The sequence below is a fragment of the Globicephala melas genome, chromosome 8 (assembly GCF_963455315.2).
Source record: "Globicephala melas chromosome 8, mGloMel1.2, whole genome shotgun sequence".
NCBI lineage: Eukaryota > Metazoa > Chordata > Mammalia > Artiodactyla > Delphinidae > Globicephala > Globicephala melas.
In genome coordinates this window covers 100,397,213-100,422,057 of record NC_083321.1, presented here as the reverse complement: position 1 = coordinate 100,422,057, position 24,845 = coordinate 100,397,213, and the positions used below count along the sequence as shown (strand labels likewise).

The window sequence follows — 24,845 nt, the reverse complement described above, 5'->3', positions numbered from 1 at the left end:
CCCCACCCGCCATTGGCGTGCCCGGCGTTACGTCAGACCTACGCGTACGCTGGCCGAGCTGGGGAGGGACCCAGGGTACTGCGCTAAACGGAAGTGCGGCTGAGCAGGTTTCCGGGGCCGCTGGTGTGACGTGTCCCGCGCTTGGCGCAGCAGGAAGCGGGGGCGATCGCGGCCTGAGTTCCCGGCGCCGGCCCCGGCTCTTTTCCCGCTGCCGCCATGCTCGACTTCTTCACCATTTTCTCCAAAGGCGGGCTAGTGCTCTGGTGCTTCCAGGGCGTGAGCGACTCATGCACCGGGCCAGTTAACGCGTTGATTCGTTCCGTGTTGCTGCAGGTACTGCCCCCGCGGGATCAGAACTCTGGGCTCGTCCCCCTGACCCGGTCCCTAGTCCCCCCTCGACTGATCCCGCGCCTCCCTCCCACCCCGTCGGCCCACCTCAAACCGGCCACTCACTCGTAACTGTGACTCCACTTTTTTCTCCCGCCCCCATCAGACCATCCCGCAACTTTGCGCTGTCCCCTCCCCCTTCTCTTTCTGGGACTCTGGCCGGAATCCGTAGTCTATTGAGACTTAGCGTCGTTCCCTCCATTCGCCCCCAGCAGCTTGGTTTTCTGTTGTTTCGAAGGCCGGGTGAGATAATGGCTGGACAAACGGCCTTTAAGAACTGTAGATAGTGTACAGCTGCTAGTAAGTCTGATTGTTTATATGAGATGAGGACTCCTTCCCATCTGGCTCGCACGTGTCCTCCCCTCCCACCTCTTTGCCCCTTTCCCCCAAGCTCGGTGTCTCCTTTTCTCGCAGGAGGAATGCTGAAGAGCAGCTCCCCTGAATCTTCTTGCCCTGGGGACAGGTTTGAGTTTGGGGGAGTGTCTAGTTCTTCTCCAAAGGCAATCCTGGAGAGGCCCAAGTCTACGTGTTGGGACAGTCTGAACTCTGAGACATACTCTTTTTCCAGGAAAGGGGAGGTAACAACTCCTTCACCCATGAGGCACTCACGCTCAAGTATAAACTGGACAACCAGTTTGAGCTGGTGTTTGTGGTAAGTGGGGGTATTTTAGAGGGGCAATGATTATAGTCACCACGGAGTCCTGATTATTCAGAAAACCCTGATTAATTGCACCCAGTGTTTACGATGAAGTAACTGAGAAGACACGGAGGGTGGAGGGGGAAAGGGGAGAAGCTCTCGGGCCCAGTCAGAGGGCTTGGCTGCTCCTAGGTCAGGGAAACCTGCCAGGTGGCCGAGCCAGTCTCTGAAGGGCTAGGCTGAGTTGGCTTCCCTCTGTTCTGGGCTGGCATGTGAGCAGATCTCTTGGCTCTGTTTCTTTCCCTAAACAGGTAGGTTTTCAGAAGATCCTAACACTGACGTACGTAGACAAGTTGATAGACGACGTGCACCGGCTGTTTCGTGACAAGTACCGCACTGAGATCCAACAGCAAAGTGCCTTAAGTCTACTGAATGGCACTTTTGATTTCCAGAATGACTTTCTGCGGCTTCTTCGGTGAGAGGCCTCCCCTCTCCAAAATAGTCTCTGTGACTTGAGCTTCCTTCCTTCCCGAGGGCGGGTGGACGGCAGTATGTTGTGGATTGAAAGGCACTCCTGAGTTTGCTGCTCCGTTCTGGTTGTCCTCTGGGTGTGAGGGCCCTTCTCCTGCATTTGGACTGTTCCCTTTTCTCTTTAGTGAAGCGGAGGAGAGCAGTAAGGTCCGTGCTCCCACAACCATGAAGAAATTTGAAGATTCTGAAAAGGCCAAGAAACCTGTGAGGTCCATGATTGAGACACGGGGTGAAAAGCCTAAGGAAAAAGCCAAGAACAGCAAAAAAAACAAGGGGGCCAAGAAGGAAGGTGAGTTTGAACTTGGACACCTGGGGGCATGAGAAGTCGTTAAGATGGGCTGGAGTGGTTTCCCGCCCTTCCCTTGCTCCGGTGCCCACCACCCTCACCGTCGTCCCCGGTCCTCGCGATCCCCTAGATGTTTGTTCCTAGTTTTGTCTTAATGATTTGGAAGGCTTTTCCCTATTTGTCTGTTTTGTTGGAATTTGGTCTTTTTTTCCCCAGTGAGTTTTCTCCTTGACAGGTTCTGATGGCCCTTTGGCTACCAGCAAAGCAGTCCCTGCAGAAAAGTCAGGTCTCCCAGTGGGGCCTGAGAACGGGATAGAACTTTCCAAAGAGGAACTGATCCGCAGGAAGCGAGAAGAGTTCATTCAGAAGCATGGGAGGGGTATGGAGAAGTCCAGGTGAGCATTCCAGCTTTTGCCATACGTACTGCTATCTAGACACGTTGGGGGTGAGGGAGTCCTTGTCTCTGGGGTGGATGTTTCCTCTCCTGCTTCTTCATCGGAACCCTTTGTGCTGTAACCCTTTGCAGCAAGTCCAGTAAGTCAGATGCTCCCAAGGAGAAGGGCAAAAAAGCGCCCCGGGTGTGGGCACTGGGTGGCTCTGTCAACAAGGAAGTCCTGGACTATAGCGCTCCTACGGCCAATGGGGCCCCCGAGGGCGCCCCGCCCGAGGACATCAACTTGGTAAGAGGCAGCAGGGCCAGAGTGAAGGCCAATGTTAATAAGAACTGGGGGAGGAAGGAGAGATGAGGAGGGCAGTACTCTTGAGTCCTTGGCGCGAGGGGTGAGTTACATTTGGAGCTTCCTGAATCGAAGAGGTGGAGCAGTGTAGACAGGGTAAATCCAGGCTTTCCCCCCCACAGCCCATCGTGTTCTTGATCCCATCTCCTTCTTTTCCGCATACCCTCCAGATTCGAGGGACTGGGTCTGGGAGGCAGCTTCAGGATCTGGACTGCAGCAGCTCAGATGACGAAGGGGCCGCTCAAAACTCCACCAAACCTAGGTAGGAGATCCGAGGTGGTGGCTGGTGGGTGTGGCTCCAGCACTGAGGAGACGTGACCGCTGCCTGCTGGCCACATGTGCATCTGTAACCTTCTGTGCCTGCAGTGCTACCAAGGGGACTCTGGGTGGCATGTTTGGGATGCTGAAGGGCCTTGTGGGTTCCAAGAGCTTGAGTCGTGAAGACATGGAATCTGTGCTGGACAAGATGCGTGACCATCTCATTGGTGAGTCAGGAACGGGTGGACTCGTGTTTCTGGGGTAGGGACGGTGGGGGGCAGAATGGCTGTACCATAGGGGTTGTTCACTGCTGCTGGAGCACTCATACCACGCCTTTCCCCCTCTTCTCAGCTAAGAACGTGGCAGCAGACATTGCGGTCCAACTCTGTGAATCTGTTGCGAACAAGCTGGAAGGGAAGGTGATGGGGACGTTCAGCAGTAAGTATCTCCCTGGACCTGGAAGTGCTTGGGTGGGCGTCACACACCCCAGGAGGCCACCGCGTCCACCTCCGTTCTTACTAGGTGCGTGACTTTTGACAAATCCCATAACATAAATTTCTATTTCGTAACTTGGACTTTGGGTGTCGATGAGCTCTAAATTAGGACTAAAATGAACGAATACTTGTAAAGTGCCTAGGATTCCTGGGCAGGCTCCTAGTTCCTTTAGCTCAGAAAGGGGCTGGGCATTCCTGGAGCACGTGACTTGGGCTTCACTGATACACCTCTGCCCCCACCTCAGCGGTGACTTCCACCGTCAAGCTAGCTCTCCAGGAGTCCCTGGTGCAGATTCTGCAGCCGCAGCGCCGTGTGGACATGCTCCGGGACATCATGGATGCCCAGCGTCATCAGCGCCCTTACGTGGTCACCTTCTGTGGTGTGAATGGCGTGGGGAAATCTACTAACCTTGCCAAGGTCGGTGCAGTTCCGCAGCCCGTCTCTGACATCATTTCTTCACGCTGCATTTCCTGGCACCTCTGGGTCTAGGTGACAGTTTTCTTTGCCTCTTTTGCAGATTTCCTTCTGGCTGTTAGAGAATGGCTTCAGTGTCCTCATTGCTGCCTGTGATACATTCCGTGCTGGGGCTGTGGAGCAGCTGCGGACACACACCCGACGTCTGCGCGCCCTGCACCCCCCCGAGAATCACGGCGGCCGCGCCATGGTGCAGTTGTTTGAGAAGGGCTACGGCAAGGACGCTGCTGGCATCGCCATGGAAGCCATTGCCTTTGGTACAGTGCACAGAAAGCTGGGGGGCTTGTCTGGGCCCCTTTTCTCCTTGGGTTCTCTTGGAACTTGCAGAGGACCGGGGTTACCCTACCACCAGCTTTCTGCGCGGTAACAGGTCAGGATTAGTGACATGCCGTGATCTGCTTTGGGGTAGTAAGTGTAGTTGCAGGCAAACCTAGTATATTTGTTTATGTCTATTTGGTCACCTTTACCTACTGCCACCCTTTTCCTAAATATGCTTGATGGCCGAGTATGGGAATTTTTTCTTACACTACCTTGTAACCTAAGGAAATAAACAGGTAGACTTCTAATATGGCCAGTTTGGGACTTCCTGAGAGGAAAGCTGGAAACGTGACAGTCCAGGAGTTTTGACTTGACCACTTTTTTTCTCTCTAGCACGTAACCAAGGCTTTGATGTGGTGCTGGTGGACACAGCTGGTCGCATGCAGGACAATGCCCCTCTGATGACTGCCCTGGCCAAGCTCATTACTGTCAACACACCCGACTTGGTGCTGTTTGTGGGGGAGGCCTTAGTAGGCAATGAGGCCGTGGACCAGCTGGTGAGGGCTAGGGCTTGGTTCTCTTTCCAACCTCAGCTCTGGCCACTTGAGGTGCATCTTATACTTAACGTCATGTTCCTCCTTTCCAGGTCAAGTTCAACAGGGCCTTGGCTGACCATTCTATGGCCCAGACACCTCGGCTCATTGATGGCATTGTCCTTACCAAATTTGATACCATCGATGACAAGGTAAATATGGACGACCCAGGGCGGAGTGGGACTGGGAGAGGGGAATGGCCATCCTTCACAAGGGAGCAGAGGCTCTAAGGGCACACTGGCTCCAAAGCCTCCTGTTGCTTAGGGGGTGAAAAGGAGTGGCCTGGAGTTGACTGGGTATCCCCTTTCTCTGCTTCAGGTGGGAGCTGCTATTTCTATGACCTATATCACAAGCAAACCCATCGTCTTTGTGGGCACCGGCCAGACCTACTGTGACCTACGCAGTCTCAACGCCAAGGCCGTGGTGGCTGCCCTCATGAAGGCTTAACGTGGCTCTTGGCCAATACCAAATCACCGCTTCCCCCCAAAGCCCCCATCCCTGTATCAAGAATGTGCTTTAGAGTATGTGAGCAACTTGTCTTCAGTGTAGTTCAAAGGCAGAGTGAGGGAGCTCCAGGCAAGGGCTTGCAGCCCCTCCTAACCCCACTCCCTGTTCAGCCCAGCCTCCCTCTGCGAGGAGGGCCTAATCATGTTACAGTCACTGCCCATTACCTGCCCCCAGCCCCATGCTCCTCCCCCTTCCTACTCACTCAGGCATCCCTTTTCACTCTGCCTACAGACTCGGTCTCATTACAGCTTTGACCAATGGTTAGAAGATCCAGCACCAGAGCTTTGCTAGTTAAGTGTGGTCATGGGGACGTCCGAGCATCATCCCCTGCTCCATTAGATAAAGAGACTTCCAGAGCCAGCTCTGGGTCTTGAGTGGCACCTCCCCCTAGGATATACACAGCTTTCAGGTCCCTGGGGCCAGGACGACACCCCCACACTGTGGCAGTGTATGGCCTGTTCTTAATTGCTGCTGATTCCAGGATGACCCCTGGCCCCGTTTTCCCGAAGCATCAGCTAGGCCACAGTGATGTGTTACAGATGAGTGAAAGAGGAGTCCCTGCTCCCCTCAGAGATGAAGGGAGCCGAGCTGCAGTGCTGCACTGGGCTTCTCAGCCTCCAAGATCTCCTCCCACTTTCAGAATCCAGACATAACTTTGCATGTTCCCCTTCCCGGGAGAAAACCAACTGTCAGAAGGGGAGACACACTGCCCCCTGCCCCTTCTTCACCTGGGATGGATCCTGGCTTCTCCTCATCCTCTACAGTGCCTGGTAGACAAGTGCTACGTTGAATACAGACCTTGTTAAGACTTGTCCTGTAGCTTGGTATTACAGATGTGCTCTTAGTGCAATAAGGTGAAGGCTGTCTGCCCAGAGAAATACATAATTTATATAAGAAAATAAATTTCATAAATAAATTGCCTTTTAGGTCTTGGAGTTATTTTACAGGAGGATTCAAAACTAAAATCCTACATCACACTGTAGTTCTAGGATTTATGGTAAGAAGGGAAACAGGAATTGATAATGCTGAGGAATCAGGTAAAAATAAGTAGTTGTCCCAAGAATGAGGTCACCTTCCCCCAAGGTGAAAGAAGAGAACTTTTAAAATTTAAATTCGGCTTGTATCTTTGCAGGTTAGGAGTTTTCTAAAGTGACTCAAAGTAGAGCTGGGGCCCTGGGAAGTAAATGAACAAGCTTTTAATACAACTCAATTATGTAAAAGACTGTACACTGTAAAAGATCTAGAAAACTAGAGCTTCAAGCCATGTTTTAAAAATGCCATTAAGCTTAACTGAAAAACCAAGTATAGAGTACAAAACTGCAACAAGGGCCGCGGCGATCCCGTGGCATCTAGATCCCGAGTTCTTCATGCGGAGCTGTGGCCACGGTCGGTAGAGATGTCCCGTGGATCTGCTGTGTGGACATAGGCCTGTCCAGCCTGGGGGTGGGGCGGGGCGGCCTCTGGGTCCCTTGTCACTTGGGTATTGAACTGGAACAGGCCGCAGAGGATCAGGAAGCAGCCGGCACGGCACGAAGGGGTAAGCTGCGACACCCGCCCACTAACCCCGGCCTTCAACCTCTGCGTTCTGGTAGTTCCTAGGAGCTGTTTTGGGTTCTTGTGAGTTTACTTGTTAAACACTGTCCACGGTAGGCCCTTACAGCTTGGGCTAATGGTGGTGATTCCTCTAGCCCTCTCATGTACTACAGTCTGTGGAGAGAGAAGGGAGAGAGTTAAGTGAAGTTTCACAAAACAGGTTTACACATCTAAAGCTGCAGAAATTTAAGTCAAGCTTAACCCTTCAGAAGACAAGACACAAGATACTAGGAAACTTGTAACAGACTTGGTGGGAAAATACAGACGCTTTAATAGGTAGGAGAGGTTCTCCAAGGTCTTAACTAAGTTCTGGGAAAGCATTTTCTGCTGACAAACTGACAAATAGTAGAACAGGAAACAGTATACCTCTCATTTCACTGTGTGCTGTCGATGAGCCATTTAGCTGGCCTTCTGAGCCATTTAGCTGGCCTTCTCTTACCGTCCCTGCTAAACAGAACATACACCAGTATCAGGTATTTGGCTGAAAAGCTAAAACTATTAATAATAGAAAAGCAACCAACTAAAGGGAGATGAAAGTACATGGTCTGACTAAGAAGGATGACATTATTTAGGAATGCACACATTAGGCAGGACAGTAAACCAGTTAGTCTTCACACTGTTGTATTAAACAACAGGGAAGCAGTGAGGTCCCTGAGTACACGGACATTACTTGTGAACAAAACAAGTGTGCTTGCTGTCCCTAACTAGTCCAGAAGGCCAAGTTTAGGTAAAAAAAACTACTCCAGCTGGGGTCAGGAAGCAGCGTGCAAGGAGGCAGATTCAACCAAGTACAAGAGTGAAAAGGAAGCAGCGTGCAAGGGGGCAAATTCAACCAAGTAGAAGAGTGAAAAGTAGCAGCCACGCCCACGATATAAAATGGGTTTAGAGCTGTGCCGTCCCACTGGCCACATGTGCTGTTTAGTTTTAAATTAAATTAAAAATTCTGTTCCTCAGGGAACTCCCTAGTGATCCAGTGGTTAGGACTCCAAGCTTCCACTGCAGGGACCTGGGTTCAATCCCTGGGTGGGGGACTAAGATCCCGCAAGCCAAGTGGTGCGGCCGGCCAGGAGAAAAAAAAAAATTCTGTTCCTCAGTCACACTAACCACACTTCAAATGCTCAATGGTCACATGCGGCTTGTGGATACAGCACTGGACAGAGAAGATTACAGAATATTTCTATCATTGCAGAAAATTCTATTGGACAGCACTGGGATAGATAATATATAGGAAGAGGTTTAAATCTGAACACACGGGAGGAAAGAATAGCCATCAGAAACATGGCCAATTAGAATATAAACAAAAGACAGCACCCAAACACACAAACTGGTATTCCTCTCTTGGAAAGCACTTGAGCAGTATTTATCAACCACTAAAATGTTCATGCCCTTTGACCTAGTAATTACACTGAGAACCCATCCTACTGGCAAAAGGAAAAACTGTACCATTCATTACAACAGTGCTTACAATAGAAAAAACTAGATACTGCCTCACATAGGGGAATAATTAGGTAACTGTGACATCCACACTGGATTATAACACAGTCATTAAAAACACTGGTTATGGGCATTTTTTACAGAACCAGAACAAAAAATCTTAAAATTTGTATGGAGACACAAAAGACCCCGAATAGCCAAAGCAGTCTTGAGGGAAAAAAAAAGAGCTGGAGGAATCAGACTCCCTGACTTCAGACTATACTACAAAGCTACAGTAATCAAGACAATATGGTACTGGCACAAAAACAGAAATACAGATCAATGGAACAGGATAGAAAACCCAGAGATAAACCCACGCACCTGTGGTTAACTAATCTATGACAAGGGAGGCAAGGATATACAGTGGAGAAAAGACAGTCTCTTCAATAAGTGGTGCTGGGAAACCTGGACAGCTACATGTAAAAGAATGAAATTAGAACACTCCCTAACACCATACACAAAAATAAACTCAAAATAGATTAGAGACCTAAATGTAAGACCGGACACTATAAAACTCTCAGAGGAAAACATAGGAAGAACACTCTTTGACATAAATCACAGCAAGGTATTTTTTGATTCAGCTCCTAGAGTAATGGAAATAAAAGCAAAAATAAATGGGACCTAATGAAACTTAAAAGCTTTTGCACAGCAAAGGAAACTACGAACAAGACGAAAAGACAACCCTCAGAATGAGAGAAAATATTTGCACATGAATCAACGGACAAAGGATTAATCTCCAAAATATATAAACAGCTCATGCAGCTCAATATTAAAAAAACAAACAACCCAATCCAAAAATGGGCAGAAGACCTAAATAGACATTTCTCCAGAGAAGACATACAGATGGCCAAGAAGCACATGAAAAGCTGCTCAACATCACTAATCAGAGAAATGCAAATCAAAACTACAATGAGGTATCACCTCACACCGGTTAGAATGGGCATCATCAGAAAATCTACAAACGACAAATGCTGGAGAGGGTGTGGAGAAAAGGGAACCCTCTTGCACTGTTGGTGAGAATGTAAATTGATACAGCCACTATGGAGAACAGTATGGAGGTTCCTTAAAAAACTAAAAATAGAATTACCATATGACCCAGCAATCCCACTACTGGGCATATACGCAGAGAAAACCATAATTCAAAAAGACACGTGCACCCCAATGTTCACTGCAGCACTATTTACAATAGCCAGGTCATGGAAGCAACCTAAATGCCCATCGACAGACGAATGGATAAAGAAGATGTGGTACATATATACAATGGAGTATTATTACTCAGCCATAAAAAGGAGCGAAATTGGGTCATTTGTAGAGACGTGGATGGATCTAGAGACTGTCATACAGAGTGAAGTAAGTCAGAAAGAGAAAAACAAATATCGTATATTAACACATGTATGTGTAACCTAGAAAAACGGTCCAGATGAACCAGTTTTCAGGGCAGAAACAGACACAAAGATGTAGAGAACAAACGTATGGACACCAAGGGGGGAAAGCCGCGGGGGGTGGTGGTGGGATGAATTGGGAGATTGGGATTGACACATCTACACTAATATGTATAAAATAGATAACTAATAAGAACCTGCTGTATAAAAAATAAAATAAAATTCAAAATAAAAGGTTACATTTTAAATTTAAAAAAAAAGGTCCATATGAAAAGAAATCTAAAAAAAAATACTGGTTATGAAGACTGCAGCCATGTGGGAAAATGTATGATGTATCACTGAATAAAAAAAAGGACCGGGGGCTTCCCTGGTGGCGCAGTGGTTAAGAATCCGCCTGCCAATGCAGGGAACATGGGTTCGAGCCCTGGTCCGGGAAGATCCCACATGCCGCGAGCAACTAAGCCCATGCACCACAACTACTGAGCCAGTGCTCTAGAGCCCACGAGCCACAACTACTGAAGCCCACGTTCCTAGAGCCCATGCTCTGCAACAAGAGAAGCCACCACAATAAGAAGCCCGCGCACTGCAACGAAGAGTAGCCCCTGCTCGCCACAATTGGAGACAGCCCACACGCAGCAACAAAGACCTAATGCAGCCAAAAATAAGTTAATTAATTAAAAAAAAAAAAGTACCAGGAGTGTATGTGTACTTTGTTTACAGCCATGAAGAAATGCACAAGGAAAACTTACCTGAAATATACCAAAGTAACTGCTTCTATTACAGTAATGAATTATAAAAGAATTATTTTCCTTTCCCCATTACTTGGTTTTTCTGAAATAAATGTACCGGGATCCTACAGAATCTTCTGAACCCAAGTAATTCTCACTACGCAAAAGCGAGTACACAGCACAAAGCAAGGCACACAGCAAGAGGCCAGGGTTAAAAAAAGAAAACATCAGCAAAAGACCTCGGACCTCTCATCGGTACTTATCTATAGAGAATCAAAACATAACCACGGATGGAAGGTAAGCTTGACCGGTCTCAAAACAAAAAAGTGTTTTTAACCTAAAACCGCTCTGCTAGATTTTAGATCACAAACTTAGCTGACCATTCTAATAAAGCCTCTGGCCACACTGAAAATCCTTGATTTTTAACAATTCACAATACCTTAATGAGTGATAACTTTGAGAAGAGCTGCTCTGTTAGGAAGCCCATGCAGCTAATGAAAGAGTCTGTGCTGCTCCACAATACTTCTGATGGTTTTTGTCAAGAAAAGACACAGTGTAAGAGGAACAGCTGTCCAGCAGGATTTTGTTCTTTTCCACCCTAGCATCTTCCCCGGGTGGAATAGCTCAGAACGCAGATCAAAAGAAATAAGTAGAGCTTGGCTATGTACTCCTTGCCCAGTGGAAAAAGCCTACTGAGAGTCCTATGTGTGGGCAAACAGCAGAAGAATCTGGAACACTGCAGGACAGCAGAAAACATACCCGCAAGAAAGAATAGCAAATTGTTTTCACAAAAGAGATAAACCAGAAGATTTGTCTTTTTAAGGGTTTTTTAAAAAAGTCTTCTGGAAAAAGGGTAGACCTAGTTTTCAGCGTTCAGTTATGGTGATGCCTTTTACAGACCTTGTTCCATCGAAACACAGCCATGGATAATAAGAGCTTATGGAATTTCTCATCACAGGAGAATTCCACTTGAAGCAATCTGATTCAGAAGAGAAACCTGGGATTGATTATTGGGTATAGGACAATTAAATCAATCTATTAATCTACTAATAGACTAATAAATTAATTAATTAATAGATCAATTTAATCTACTAAATTACCTGTACCTTAACAGGCTCCCTAACATGTATTCAGATTGACAATGAAAATGAATACTGGCACATGACTTTTCAAGAACATATTCTACATACAGCAGGAAAGTTCCTTTGGAACTGTGTGGTGAGTCAGAATGGCCATACCCTGAGGCCCGGCTTTATTCAAACTGAGATTTTAAAAAGCATTCTCCAATTTAGCTGTACCAAAAGGTTTTGCATTTTGTAGATTAACTGAGAACTTGCCTGGAGCCATTAATAAACTGAACCTTTTATCCCCATTTGGCTTTCCTGTTAGGTTACCTGGAGGTAAAATGTCAAGTGAGTGGTACCCCTAACCTCTGACTTTAATTCCACCATAACAGTTTCCAAATAGCATTTTCAAAGTGTGTTTTTTATTTTTCTGTTTATAAAGACAACGCATAATCATAGAAAATGCTAACATAGAAACAAAATATTAAAAAAAACACATTAAATCCTACTTCATAGAGATAACCACAGTTAATTTAGTAAACTTCATTCCAGATATTTCTCATACAAGCATACAAAAATAGACTATATCTACAATTCTGTATGCCAGGGACTGACCATGGTGGCATTTTACAACCGTTTTTTTTTTTTTTTGTCACTCACAGTATTATATCTCTGACATTATTTTGGCCAGTAAAAGCATTTTTTCTTTTATGGCTTCTTATGTATTTCATCAATTAATAAATGGTGTATTTATAGAATCCCCCATTTTCTGGAACATTTTAGATTGCTTCCAATTTTTGCCATTTATCGACAACACTGATTACATCCCTACACTTGTATCTTTGTGCAACTGTGTAGTATAATTGTGCAAGTATCCCGTGATCTCCTTAGGAGAAACTTCTCCTGAGATAAATTGTATCAAGTGGGATTTCTGGGTCAAAGGTTTTAAACTTCTGAACATATTCCAAATTTCCCCTTCAGAAAAGTTGTACTAACTTTACCTTCTCACCAATACTACATGAATGTATTCCTTTCCTCACGGCCTTAGGAGAAACTTCTCCTAAGATAAACTGTATCAAGTGGGATTTCTGGGTCAAAGGTTTTAAACGTCAGAACATATTCCAAATTTCCCCTTCAGAAAAGTTGTACTAACTTTATCTTCTCACCAATACTACATGAATGTATTTATTCCTTTCCTCACGGCCTTAGCCGAAAGGGAGTTATCATTCTTCTCTATTTTGAAATCTAAATTCTAATTGCATTTCGCTGATTAATCTGAAGACTAACCGCCATCTCCCTTCATAATCTGGTTAGGATTATATTCCTCATCTTGGTGATGACTTTACCCACCACAAACACATAAGAGGCTGAAGAGCGGTTGCCCTCCGACCCCTCTCAGTCTCAAAACGCATCTTACCTGACCTTCCCCTTGTGGAGATCTCACATGTCAGTCGCTTGAAATACTCTGGAAGGTCAGCATATTCATTTCCATAGGAGATGACTTTAATCCCTTTGTCCAGCATGTTTTCTCGAAGCTTCTTGAACTCGTCCACATCTCCTCTCCGAACGAGCATGAAATGTTCTAAGTCAGATTTGTGCTTGACAGCCTCCAGAAAAAGGGCTTGGAAAGTGGTGTCATCCACAGTCCAGCCACAGCCCAGGAAAAGGAACGACTTGTTTTCATAGAGCTTCTGAATCTCTCTCTTGTAGGAAAAGAAACATATTAATGACACGTGAAGACATGTCTGAAACAAGAGTCAACAAGGTCATAACTGCTGCATTTAGCAGACTGTGATGACCGATTAACCAGCATTTAAGAGGGGAGATGCATCCCCGTGAAGGAGTCTGACCTCCTCATTGTTTATTATTGTAACTTGATGACTGTCCTAAAATTGTATCTTTACCTGGAATTCTCCTGCAGGCTCTCTATTCAGGGTCTCACTGGTCTATGCCTTACAGTTTATTTTTTAGATCTATGTGCCCAGAGGCCATAAGGCAATGAGTAGTCTTCAGTATAGCTTACTCTTCCCATTTTCTTGAGCATATCTGCCTTTTTTGCTTAACAGAATAAGCCGTGGATAACTAGAGAATTCCATCACCAGATGTGCTCAAAGAAAGCCTGACACTTAGAATATTAATATATACATGTGTGTATACATTTATATACGTGTGTGTGTGTGTGTATATATATATATCTCACACACTACACATATATAAATATAAAAATATTAGAAATGATAGTGATGACAGATGCAGCTATAACACGTCAGGGAAAGAACAGGTGAAAAAAGGTCCCCTTATGCTTCAGAAAACATCACATTTTCTTGGTCTTTTTTCATAAAGAAAGCCTCCATTTTATCACCCTATCCAAATTTTTCTCTATGTTTTCCCGTGAGCAATAAGTGAATAAGTGTGATGATTCAATATAAAACCATCACCATTTATATAAAATCTCTTTAGAATGTACGCCCTAGTAGTGACTGGTCAGTGAACAGCTGCATAAATTAGCTTTGGCATAGAGAGGGCCATTAACACTATATATACCAAACGATGAAGGGCAGTAAGTCTTCTCTGTATGTGAAAATGACACCAATAACAGAGGGCCATCTGCTGGGTGTCAATCAAGAACAAAGTAAAACCTCAGAGTTTGACACCTGAAGATGTCTGACATTTCCAAAGGTGGCATGTACACCCACAAGTTAAGAAGCACAGGAAAGAATGCTTGGCCTTCCTTTTTTTTTTTTTTTTCCGCCTCGCCATATGGCACGTGGGATCTTAGCTCCCCGACCAGGGACAGAACCCGAGCCCCTTGCATTGGAAGCACAGAGTCTTAACCACTGGACCCCCAGGGAAGCCCCGGCCTTCCAATTTTCATTAATGAGAAGAAACTGTTATCCCTGGAAGACCAGTGGTGTATTTAGAGGTTTCCCAGGAAGGCTTTCCCGAGCGGCAAGGTCAGCACCACTCACCATAACTTCAGTGTTCCTGAGCACATTCTGATAGCCAGCTGGGTGAAGGACAATGCCACTAGGGTTGGTGTAGACCCCATGGATGTGCAAGACGCTCAGCTTCCGCTTCTCCTGAGCCCACTCGAGGACCTGCACAACACAAACACAGCTCAGCCAGGTGGGCAGGGCTGAGCACTCGCTTCAAGGTCCCAATGGGCAAGAGGCTCTTCTGAGGACTAGGCTTCTGACATAACTCTCCAGCTTCCTGATACTACAGGCCAAGAATGTGGCCACCCGACGTGGCCTCCCTTTCTACTTCAGGCATGACTGTTAGGAATGAAGGCAGCAAGTCTGGTGATTTCTCTTTGAAAGCAACAAGCAAAAATGAGAATTTGTTTGTCTAATTTGCAGGAACCACAGGGCTCTTTCCACTGGTGACACACATGACAGCTCTGGATGACCATTTCAGGAAGGATCCCCGAGAGGTCAAACCTTGTATCGATGCCCTGGTCTAGTCCCCTTTCACACTTACTCCAGGCTTGGCCATATGGCTTGCTTTAGCCAACGGGGCATTAGCAGACAAGAGCAGAAGCTTGGAAAACGTTGGCACAATGAGTCTTCTTTCTCTTTTGCTGCTTGTGGAACCCAGCTACCATGTGAAGAAGTCTGATGGCCCAGCCGACTGCCTGCACCAACAGACACGCAAGCAAGGCCATCTACCACCACCTGGTCTGGCCCCCAGAGGACTGCAGCCATGTGTGTCACTTGCAAAACCGGCAGAACTGTCCAGCCGAGCCGATCAGCCCAGCTCAAGTAGCAAATTCACATTATCACGGGCAAATAAAACATTGTTTTAAACCACAAAGTTTTCAGGGTGATTTCTTGTGCAGCAATTGATAAGCGATAAAAGAATCACTTCAGTCACCTCTGAGTTACCTAAAAGGCTACCAGTGAAGAACGATTATTTAGATGACAATGATAATAAGGGCCAACTGGATCCCATGTTTCCATTTTCCCAAGGACTTGAGACAGTATAAATTTATTTTTAACATTCTAGAGAAATAAGGTATGCATTAGGGAAAAACAGTCAGGAGGCACAGAGATTTAGAATTAGAGTATTACCAGGCTCTATTCTGACTGCCAGTCAATGGCTTTAACCCTTAAACTTCAATACTGCCCCTAATGTGGACTAAAATACAAAGCAAATCTTGAGACTCCAGGGTGAAAATGAGAAGGAAAATTTCAAGTCTGATTGATACCCATAACTTTAAAAAGGCCCTTACGCTTTTGATGCTGGTCATGATCTTTGGAGACTGTATCAGAAACAGCATGGAAGCTGTTTCTTGCCATTCATTTTTTAATTTCATTCAACCATTTATAAATTCAAAAAATATTTACTGAGCACCTACTATGTACCCAGTACTATCTTAGGCATTAGGGTAAGAAGGGCTGACATGGTTCCTGTCCAAATGGGGTTGCTATTCCTCTGGGGCAAACAGGCAGAAAACAAACAAACCAAGATGAAAATGGAAAGTTATATCAAGTGCTTCATTGAAAATACGAACCAAAAAATAAGGTGGGTCCTTTCTTAATTAGGATGGTCAGAGAAGACCTCTCGGAGGAAGTGATTCGTAAGTGAAGACTTACAGGTGAAGAAGGAGCTGGCCATACAAAGCATGGAGGCAGCAGGTAGAAAACACTCCAGCCAGAGAAAACCAGTCTTTTCGGCACCATTTCTCTAAACTGGATTTCCTTTTACGACTCGACTTCAAGGTCAGCAAAATCACAAGACTGGCATTATAGCTACTGCTCTGGCAGAGGCAGTGCTGTGACATGAGTGCCCGTGGGGGAGTCATTTGTCCCTTCAAACTCTACTTAGCTGGGTTCTAAGTGGGACACAAAGGCAGGCTCCCAGGAAAACGAAGTATGAAGGCAAATTACAAAAACTACAGGGCAGGACAAATGAGACCCTGTGGCGGTTTATAATCTGTTTGGTTCCCCCCCCTTCTTCAATCATTACGTCTCTGACACCTTTTTATGGCAATGAAAACATTTTCCCTTTTATGGCTTCAGTGTATTTCATCAATTAAATGGTGTTATCTATAGAATGTCCCATTGGTGCTAGATTTCAAATTACAACCTTTGGTGACCATTCTAATAAAAGCCTTCTCTCATTAGATGACATAGATGGACATCTGTAATTCCATATTATGGGAGATGGCGTAGGTATAGTATGGGCTACATTAAAAAAAGAAGTCTGTTGAGGTGTCCTTTGAATACTAATCTCAACCCAGCTGTCATTTGGCTTGAAACGGGCTCTCCAGACATCAAAAAGTAGCTTTCGTACATTTCCAACAGATGCCATGAACAATATATCCTAACAGAGAACTCTAGATCAATACTGCACCCACCTGATATTATCTAGTGTTAAAAGATTTACATCTCACAGTTCAAATGGCTTCCTATAATCTTGCTTAAGATCGGGTGAAACTGTCAAAACTCACAGAACTGAACACTTTTACGATCTGTGCTTTTAAATGTACATTGATTTTTATCTCAAAAAACTAAAATCCAACCAGGGATAACAGTCTCCCTTTCTACCTCTCCATAAATGTCAGTACTATACAATATCCCAACCAGAAAACAGTATTTCTCATGAGGATACAATCCACTGGCCTGAAGAGATAAACTAATCCTTTACTTTTTACCTTCTTCTCATCAGTAAGGTCAAGGGATTCAAGTTGTTTTCCCTGATCTGCTGCATACAGTTCCAGGAGATTGTCAAAATTTGTAGTTAATACCAGGGCTCCATTTTCCATCAGGTGGAGAACTGACTGAAGTAGCTGTTTACCAGAATCTTCCATCTTTGACTCCAAGTCATCAAATACTTCATATAAACAGTCCTTGAAAAATGTGGATCGAACATTACTAGTACGCTGGGGAGGGATATAAGAGAGATAAGTTAGTTCTAGCATTTTGGTAGGTCATTTGTTTCCATTAAATAACAGCAACTTTTTGAAGAGTGCTTTGCACTTATACTGTCTCTGGGACTTCCCTGGCAGTCCAGTGGTTAAGACTCTGTGCTTCCACTGCAGGAGACACGGGTTTGATCCCTGGACGGGGAACTAAGATCCCACATGCCGCGCAGCATGGCCAAAATATTAAAAAAAAAAAAAAAAAAAGTAAAATACTGTCTCCCTCACAGGGTTCTAATAAGGAAAACAGGAGTATACATGCCAGCTGCCAGCTCAACGCTTTAGCACACAGCAAGTGATCCGCACTATTACATCATATGCAAAGAAGCACACGCTCTCTAAATAGGCAGTTTAATAGAATGAAGAAGATGGGCATGGCGAGGAGAGGTGACTACTGTCCAGACCAAAGGAAAACTGGGGCAGAAAGCACAGCTCCAACTACCCTTTAAGGAGGCCTCAGGTAAGAATACTTTCGTTAAACTTTCCGTATCTAGGGCATAACCACTAAAAGACAGCTCTAAATGTGGTTTAACATGTCTTTTTCTAATCCTAGGTGCTTTTTACAGATGCTGATGGATTCAGGACAGACCGCTTACCTTCTCCCTGCCTGTTTTTTTCCCTGGTATAATTCAGCCACTTGTTTACAAGGCTGCTAGGGAGAATATTCAGTACATGATAATGGTTACCAAAAATCTTTATTTTGCAACTGTTAAAAATACCAAAACTAATCAGTTCTGAACAGACTCCCTATTTCTTAACAAATGTTCATTTAGATAACTGTTTTCCCGGGTTTGTTTTGAATACTACAGGTAAATATCCCTGAGAACTAATGAGGAAATATAATACCAATCTCAAGTGGGAAGTTGGCTTTCTAACTTAAAAGGCAAAGTGATCCCTAGACAAAAGGAATTTGAAACAGGAAAGTAGCTTTGCAGTGTGCTATGACAAATACCTGATCCCTATCTTATTCTTGCAACACCATTCCATTAGATAATATCTAAGCAAGAATCAGTTCTTAAAGGCCCCATTATTCCCCATTCAAACTCCAAGTAACTGCAATTAGCTGCTAGATAGCAGACTAGCCATAATCCTCCTAGCAGTCTCCCTACCCTCCTGGTTTGCCTTGTATACCTTTCTAATAGCACTATGCGCCAATAAAGATCTGTTTCCACGGAACCACGTAAGTAGATTCATAAAGCACACTTCAATCTGCCGAATGTGCTTCCTATTTTTTTCGAAGTATTTTATAAAATTATCCATTTTTTCATTATACCTTCCAAGTGAATGGTAAATTATTTTCACAGGAGAAAAATGAGAGCACAGAGGTGAAACAGTACCTCTGCCTGGTGATGACACACCCAGAAGTTTGTCTAGCTCTGTCGCTGTTCTCTGCTACATTTACCACAAGACAGGCTTCTCACTGTACCCTGTTGTCAGTGGGCTCAGACTCCTTTCTAGGGCTAACTAGATGGAACAGCCCACGATTTATGTGGCTAAGAATGGGGGTCACGTTTTTCAACTTCTGTCCGCTCTCTTTACATCATGGCATAAATTATTACGTCACATATTAGCAGACCACAGGCAACCAAGGAGGGACTCTAACACTTAATCAGAATGAACAATCTGATCAGAAACGAACAGTGAAGAAACTGAATTTCACTACATGCAAGAGTCAACTACTATTGAATGCCAGGCACTGTTCTAGATTTGTTATAAAAAATATGGTGCCCCTTTAATGTCCATCAACATTACGATCCATGTACCCTATAATCTTGCAATCTCATTTCTGGGAATATATCCCACAGACGTAATTGCAAACAAATAAAATGACATATGCAACATTATCACTGCTCTGTTCCCTGTGACAGTAAAAGACTGGAAATAAGCCAAGTATCTATACACAGGAAACTGGTATGGAAAGATGTCCAGGATATACTGTCACGTAAAACAAACAAGTACACGTCAGTATGTCTAGAATGCTACCCGTTGACATGGGGGTGGAAGCAATGAAATAAGAATAAATAGAATCCCATGTGCTTGTTTTTACAGAAAAGAACAATGGAAGGATACTCAAAAAGAGTGGTGACCAACTGGGGGCAAGTCGGGGAAAGGAGGTAGACAAAGCCATGGGTGCGAGTGAGATGCCATGATGGATGTACACCTTTTGTATCATTTTGTATTTGTGCAATGTGTATAAACAATACAATACCCATTCAAAAAATGAAAATTAAGTTTAAAATTAAAGAATATGGTGACTTTAAGAACTTCCTCATCTTTCATACACACACGGTTAAACAACACTAATAAGCCAGCACCAGTTTAGTTATCATGCACACAGATAAAAACACCTGGGTATACGAACAGGTAAGCATGGGTGTGCGATGTACTTCCTTGCTTCTAAGAAAAGAAATACAAAAGGTTAAATAAAGTCTGGAAATAAAAGTCATGAGCCACTTATTTTAGCTAACTATCTTTGGGTCCTCTTTCAGTTATTACATTTTGCATATCAACACAGACACGAAGGAAAGCGGCTTCTATAGCTGCATCGATTTCCTCAGACTTAAAATCAACTTTTTCTCTCTTGAAACAGGTGACCCTAGAACTGAATTTCCCACAAATGGCCTCTCTCAGTAAAGACAAAAGAATGAAAACAAACAAGGAGGTTCCAAGGTCAAAAGGAAATGCCAAACTCCCACACATATTTATGGACATTTTCTCATTCATTTAAAACAGTGAACTGAATCCAATGTTGCTTCATTTCCTCCTACCCTGTAACTCCCATCCTTCTGATCCCAGACATAGTAAAAACTACAAAAAAAATCCTGACTCATTTTCACCAAGGTTATTAACATTTACAGTGCATTTACTATGTGCCAGACACTTCCCATACATTTTCTCACTTATTTTTCAAGTGGGATAAGTAGCATTATCCCAGTTTTACAGGTGCAAAATTAGATTCTGAGACCTTAAGTGATTTGCCCAGGGTTCCAGTGCCTTTAAAAATGGCACAGTCTTTCCGGTTCTGAAACCCAAAATTTTTGCAATGGCATTTCCCTACTGTAAGAAACTGGCTCAGTAGATGGGCCTATTAACCCTGTCATGTTACTGTTGTTTGTTAGATTCTTAAAAAATAAACCAAAAAAACCAACAACAAAAAAAAACCCCCCAAAAAGGACATTTTCAAAGACACACAAAAGTAAAAAGGAGAATATTATCTCTCCCCGCTTCCACAGTGCTCCCCCCAACCCCCCTGCTCCCAAGTACCAATTTCAACAATTATCACACATGGCCAATCCTGTTTAACCTAAACTCCCTTCCACCATATCCCACCCCCTTCACTGAATTTTTTCTGAAGGAATTCCCAGGCATCATATCATTCAGACACTTCAACAGTTTCCTTAAAGATAACGATTCCCATTTACATATAAAAAACAGTCTGCAAAACCACTATCACACCTAAAAAAATGCAATAATATTAATTCCTTAATAGCAAATACTCAGAGAGTCTTCATATTTACCCAAATGTGTGTTATGTGTGTGTCTCTCTTTTAAGCCTTTGGGTTGCCTATATTTTTTCCTTACATATCCCCTATTGGAGTGGTTTTCAACATGTGGCCCATGGATTCCTAAGATTCTTTTTTTTTAAAAAATAATTTATTTCTTTACTTATTTATTTTTGGCTGCGTTGGGTCTTCGTTGCTGCGTGCGGGCTTTCTGTAGTTGCGGCGAGCGGGGGCCACTCTTCATTGCGGTGCACGGGCTTCTCATTGCAGTGGCTTCTCTTGCTGTGCAGCACAGGCTCTAGGCGTGCGGGCTTCAGTAGTTGCGGCTCGTGGGCTCAGTATTTGTGGCTCACGGCCTCTAGAGCGCAGGTTCAGTAGTTGTGGCGCACGGGCTTAGTTGCTCCGTGGCATGTGGGATCTTCCTGGACCAGGGCTCGAACCCACGTCCCCTGCATTGGCAGGTGGATTCTTAACCACTGTGCCACCAGGGAAGCCCTCCTAAGATTCTTTAAGGGGTCTGCAAAGTCAAAATTATTTTCATAATGGTATTAAGGCGATATTTGTCTTTCAAACTGTATTAATATTCACACTGATGGTACAAAAGCAATGGCAGGTAAAACTGCTGGTGCCTTGGCATGAATCAGGACACAGGCACAGTGGAACCCAGCTGTGCCAGTAATCACAGTAGTACTCTTCACTACCAAAGACTTACAGTAAGAAAAGAATGCCAGTTTCACTTAAGAATGTCCTGTAAAATGAAGCAGTAAAAATTATTAATTGTACTAAATACTGACCCTCAAGTACATGTCGTAATATTCTGTGTAAAGGAAAACAGGAAGTACACACAAAGCACTTCCCACTCTGATGGGGTCTTGAGGCCAGACACTCTCGTGATGATTTTGAGTTTTAAACTGAACTAGCCACCTTTTTTTCATCAAACATCATTTTTACTTGAAAGAATGACTGGCAGACAAACTATGATTATTCAGATTTGAGTATTCTCAGCATTCTTGCAAAAATAAATGAAGTGAGCCTGTCATTTCGAGGAAAAACTAGCCAATGATCGCTGCCATTGTTGCCAATGATGAAAGCTGAGCTTTCAAGCAAAAATCAGATTTTTAGAAAACTTTTATCTGCCACCATGAGCTTGACAGCTTCCAAATACCTTTGTGATGAGATTGGTGGTGATATTAATGGATGCAATTTTTTTGTATGGTGTAATGAAATGTGTCAAAATCTAGAAGATACGTACACCTCAGTGAAGCAGTGTTTTTCCAATGGGTAATGTTACAAAACCATGCATGGGTAGAAGATGGATCATGGATCTTAATGCAACAGCATAAGGGAAGTTCAGATTCCATATCACCAATAACATGGATATGATCTGATATCAGATTCTTTATGGCTATTAATCTTTAGGAAGCCATCACTTACTGCATTTTTGGTGTAGTATCAACAACGAGTATCTACGTTATCCAAAAAGACTATTAAAATACTTTTCTCTTTTCCAAGTATGTACCTGTAAGCCCTGATTTTTTTGTATAGTCAAACCAAAACCTCACAAAGACACCTGACTGACTACGTAAAGCAGATATGAGAATCCATTTTCAATTAAGCCAGACATTGAAGAGATTTGCAAAACGTGAAACGATACCACTCTTCTCACTAATTTATTTTTGTTTTTGGAAAATATAGTTGCTTTTGATAAGCACGTTGTTTATGTTAGCATGTAACAGGCTTATTATTATTTTTAACGAATTTAACATTTAAAAAATGTCTCAGTTTTAATTTTCAATATAGTGAATATGAATAGACATAACCCACATAAACAAGAGCTGTTTGAGATTCTCAGTAATTTTTAGGCGTATATAGGGGTCTTGAGACCAAAAAGTTTGATAATTGCTACTCTATTGGAACTGACACTACGACTACACTTTAAGGTGAATACTAAATCTTCATCCAAAGATAATTAGTGACTCCAGTTTGATGTTTGGTTAGTATACATTTCTTGACACTGACTTTAAATCCTCTCATTACTTTCAATCATAACTAACCCACCTAGCAAGGTCATGCTTTCTAGTCTCAGGAGACCTTTTCAAAGGATGAATGAAGGGTCCAGCCAAGTGGCACGGCACCATGCAGACAAGACTTGCTGGACTAATATAGCACTCTTTGTCCTCACGAGCTCTTTCTTTCTTTTTTCCCCCAGAAAGACAACATTTTTATTACCGGGCTGACACACTTCTTTAATACTTTTCCCTTATATTTTGGGTCTATATACGCTTTAATTACCTTTTTATATGACAACAATTTTGTATTTGTTTGAACATTAAAAAATTATGCTTTCTTCTTCTTTTCTCTCAAGTGTACTTAGCAGATATTAACACAGCCACCCTCACTTTCATTGACTACTGTTTGAATCCTACAGCTTTTCCATCCTCTTACCTTTATTTTTAACAGCTTTACTGAGATATGGTTCACATAACATACAATTCACCTATTTGAAGTGCACAATTCAGTGGTTATTTGTATATCCACAGATATGTGCAACTGTCACCACAGTCAATTTTTTTTTTTTTGGCTGTGCCACGCGGCTTGCAGGTTCTCGGTACCCCGACCAGGCATTAAACCCCAGCTGCAGCAGTGAAAGCCCGAAATCCTAACCACTAGGCCACCAGGGAACTCCCCATCACAGTCAATTTTAGAAAATGTTCATCTCAAAAAGAAATCCCATCCCTTTACTATCACCCTCCTGCCCTCCATCCCTGCTCCAGTCCTAGGCAACTACTGAACTACTTTCTGCTCTAACAGATTTCCCTACTCTGGACATTTCGTATGAGTGGAATCCTCTAACATGTGGTCTTTTGTGACTGGCTTCCTCTCAGCGTAATGTTTTAAAGCTTCGTGCACATTGCACCATGTAAGTACTTGATTCCTTTTTATTGGCAGGTAATAGTCTATCGTGTGAATATGCCACATTTTGTTTATCTATTTGACAGCTGCTGGACATCTGCACTATTTCCAGCTTTTGTCTATTATGAGTAATGTTATAAAGATCTGTTTATAAGTTTTTGTATGGACACACACTTTCATTTCTCTTGGGTGTGTGTGTGTGTGTGTGTGTGTGTGTATGCACAAGTGGAATCGTTGGGTCATATGACAACTTTATTTATTTGTTTGAGAAATGGCCAGACTATTTTCCGTCCTGTCTGCACCACTTCACAATCCCAGCAGCGTACGAGGGTTACAGTTTCTCCACAGCCTCATCAACATTTATTACCCAACTCTTTGATTCTAGCTATCCCAGTGTGTGTAAAGTGGTATCTGACATAGTTTCTGATTTGCATTTTTCTAATGACTAATGACGTCAAGCATCTTTTCATACACTTATTGGTTATTTGTATATCTTCCTTGGAGAAATGACTATTCAAATCCTTTGCCATTTAAAAACTGGATTATTTTAAATGCTGGAGAGGGTGGGGGTGGGAATGTAAACTGGTGCAGCCACTATGGAAAAGAGTATGGAGGTTCCTTAAATAGAGCTACCAAATGACCCAGCAATCCCACTCCTGGGCATATATCTGGAGAAAACTCTAATTCAAAAAGACACACGCATCCCTATGTTCACAGCAGCACTATTTACAATAGTCAAGACATGGAAGCAACCTAAATGTCCATCCACAGATGAATGGACAAAGAAGATGTGGTACATATACACAATGATACTACTCGGCCATAAAAAAGGATGAGATAATGCCATATGCAGCAACATGGATAGACCTAGAGATTACCATAGTAAGTAGGTCAGACAGAGAAAGACAAATATCATATGACATCACTCACATATGGAATCTAAAAAATGATACAAATGAATTAATTTACAAAACAGAAACAGGCTCAGAGACATAGAAAACAAACTTATGGTTACCAAAGGGCAAAGCAGGGGAGGGATAAATTAGGAGTTTGGGATTAGCAGATACGAATTACTATATAAGACAGATAAACAACAAGGTCCT

General features: G+C 43.6%; 2 protein-coding genes across 7 annotated transcripts in view; one reads left to right on the top strand and one right to left on the bottom strand.

The window, feature by feature from the left end:
- Nucleotides 1-63: 63 nt before the first annotated feature.
- SRPRA (SRP receptor subunit alpha) lies at nucleotides 64-6,084 on the top strand. Its single transcript, XM_030840746.3, has 14 exons — nucleotides 64-333; nucleotides 956-1,039; nucleotides 1,336-1,499; nucleotides 1,681-1,844; nucleotides 2,077-2,236; nucleotides 2,368-2,521; nucleotides 2,749-2,840; nucleotides 2,945-3,063; nucleotides 3,188-3,274; nucleotides 3,576-3,748; nucleotides 3,849-4,062; nucleotides 4,457-4,620; nucleotides 4,710-4,808; nucleotides 4,975-6,084. The coding sequence occupies exons 1-14, from the start codon at nucleotides 217-219 to the stop codon at nucleotides 5,101-5,103; spliced, it is 1,920 nt and encodes a 639-aa protein (XP_030696606.1). The 5' UTR covers nucleotides 64-216; the 3' UTR covers nucleotides 5,104-6,084.
- A 260-nt stretch (nucleotides 6,085-6,344) lies between these two features.
- The window catches only part of FAM118B (family with sequence similarity 118 member B), a 46,290-nt gene continuing 27,789 nt past the window's right edge, over nucleotides 6,345-24,845 (bottom strand). For 5 of the 6 annotated variants that reach the window (XM_060304262.2, XM_060304264.2, XM_030840780.2 and 2 more), the window contains exons 4-8: nucleotides 17,060-17,287; nucleotides 14,373-14,501; nucleotides 12,821-13,106; nucleotides 7,123-7,203; nucleotides 6,345-6,870 (exon numbers count right to left, since the gene is read on the bottom strand). In XM_060304262.2, coding sequence (XP_060160245.1) covers nucleotides 6,857-6,870; nucleotides 7,123-7,203; nucleotides 12,821-13,106; nucleotides 14,373-14,501; nucleotides 17,060-17,287 — 738 coding nt within the window. In that variant the 3' untranslated portion in view covers nucleotides 6,345-6,856. The remainder of the gene's footprint in view (nucleotides 6,871-7,122; nucleotides 7,204-12,820; nucleotides 13,107-14,372; nucleotides 14,502-17,059; nucleotides 17,288-24,845) is intronic. The other variant, XM_030840787.2, reaches the window with a different exon arrangement.

Excerpts from the sequence above, each read along its gene's own strand:
- SRPRA (XM_030840746.3), top strand. The coding sequence starts at position 217 with ATGCTCGACTTCTTCACCATTTTCTCCAAAGGCGGGCTAGTGCTCTGG. Across the intron at positions 2,237-2,367 it reads AGGGGTATGGAGAAGTCCAG|CAAGTCCAGTAAGTCAGATG; the intron begins GTGAGCATTCCA and ends AACCCTTTGCAG. Across the intron at positions 4,621-4,709 it reads ATGAGGCCGTGGACCAGCTG|GTCAAGTTCAACAGGGCCTT; the intron begins GTGAGGGCTAGG and ends CCTCCTTTCCAG.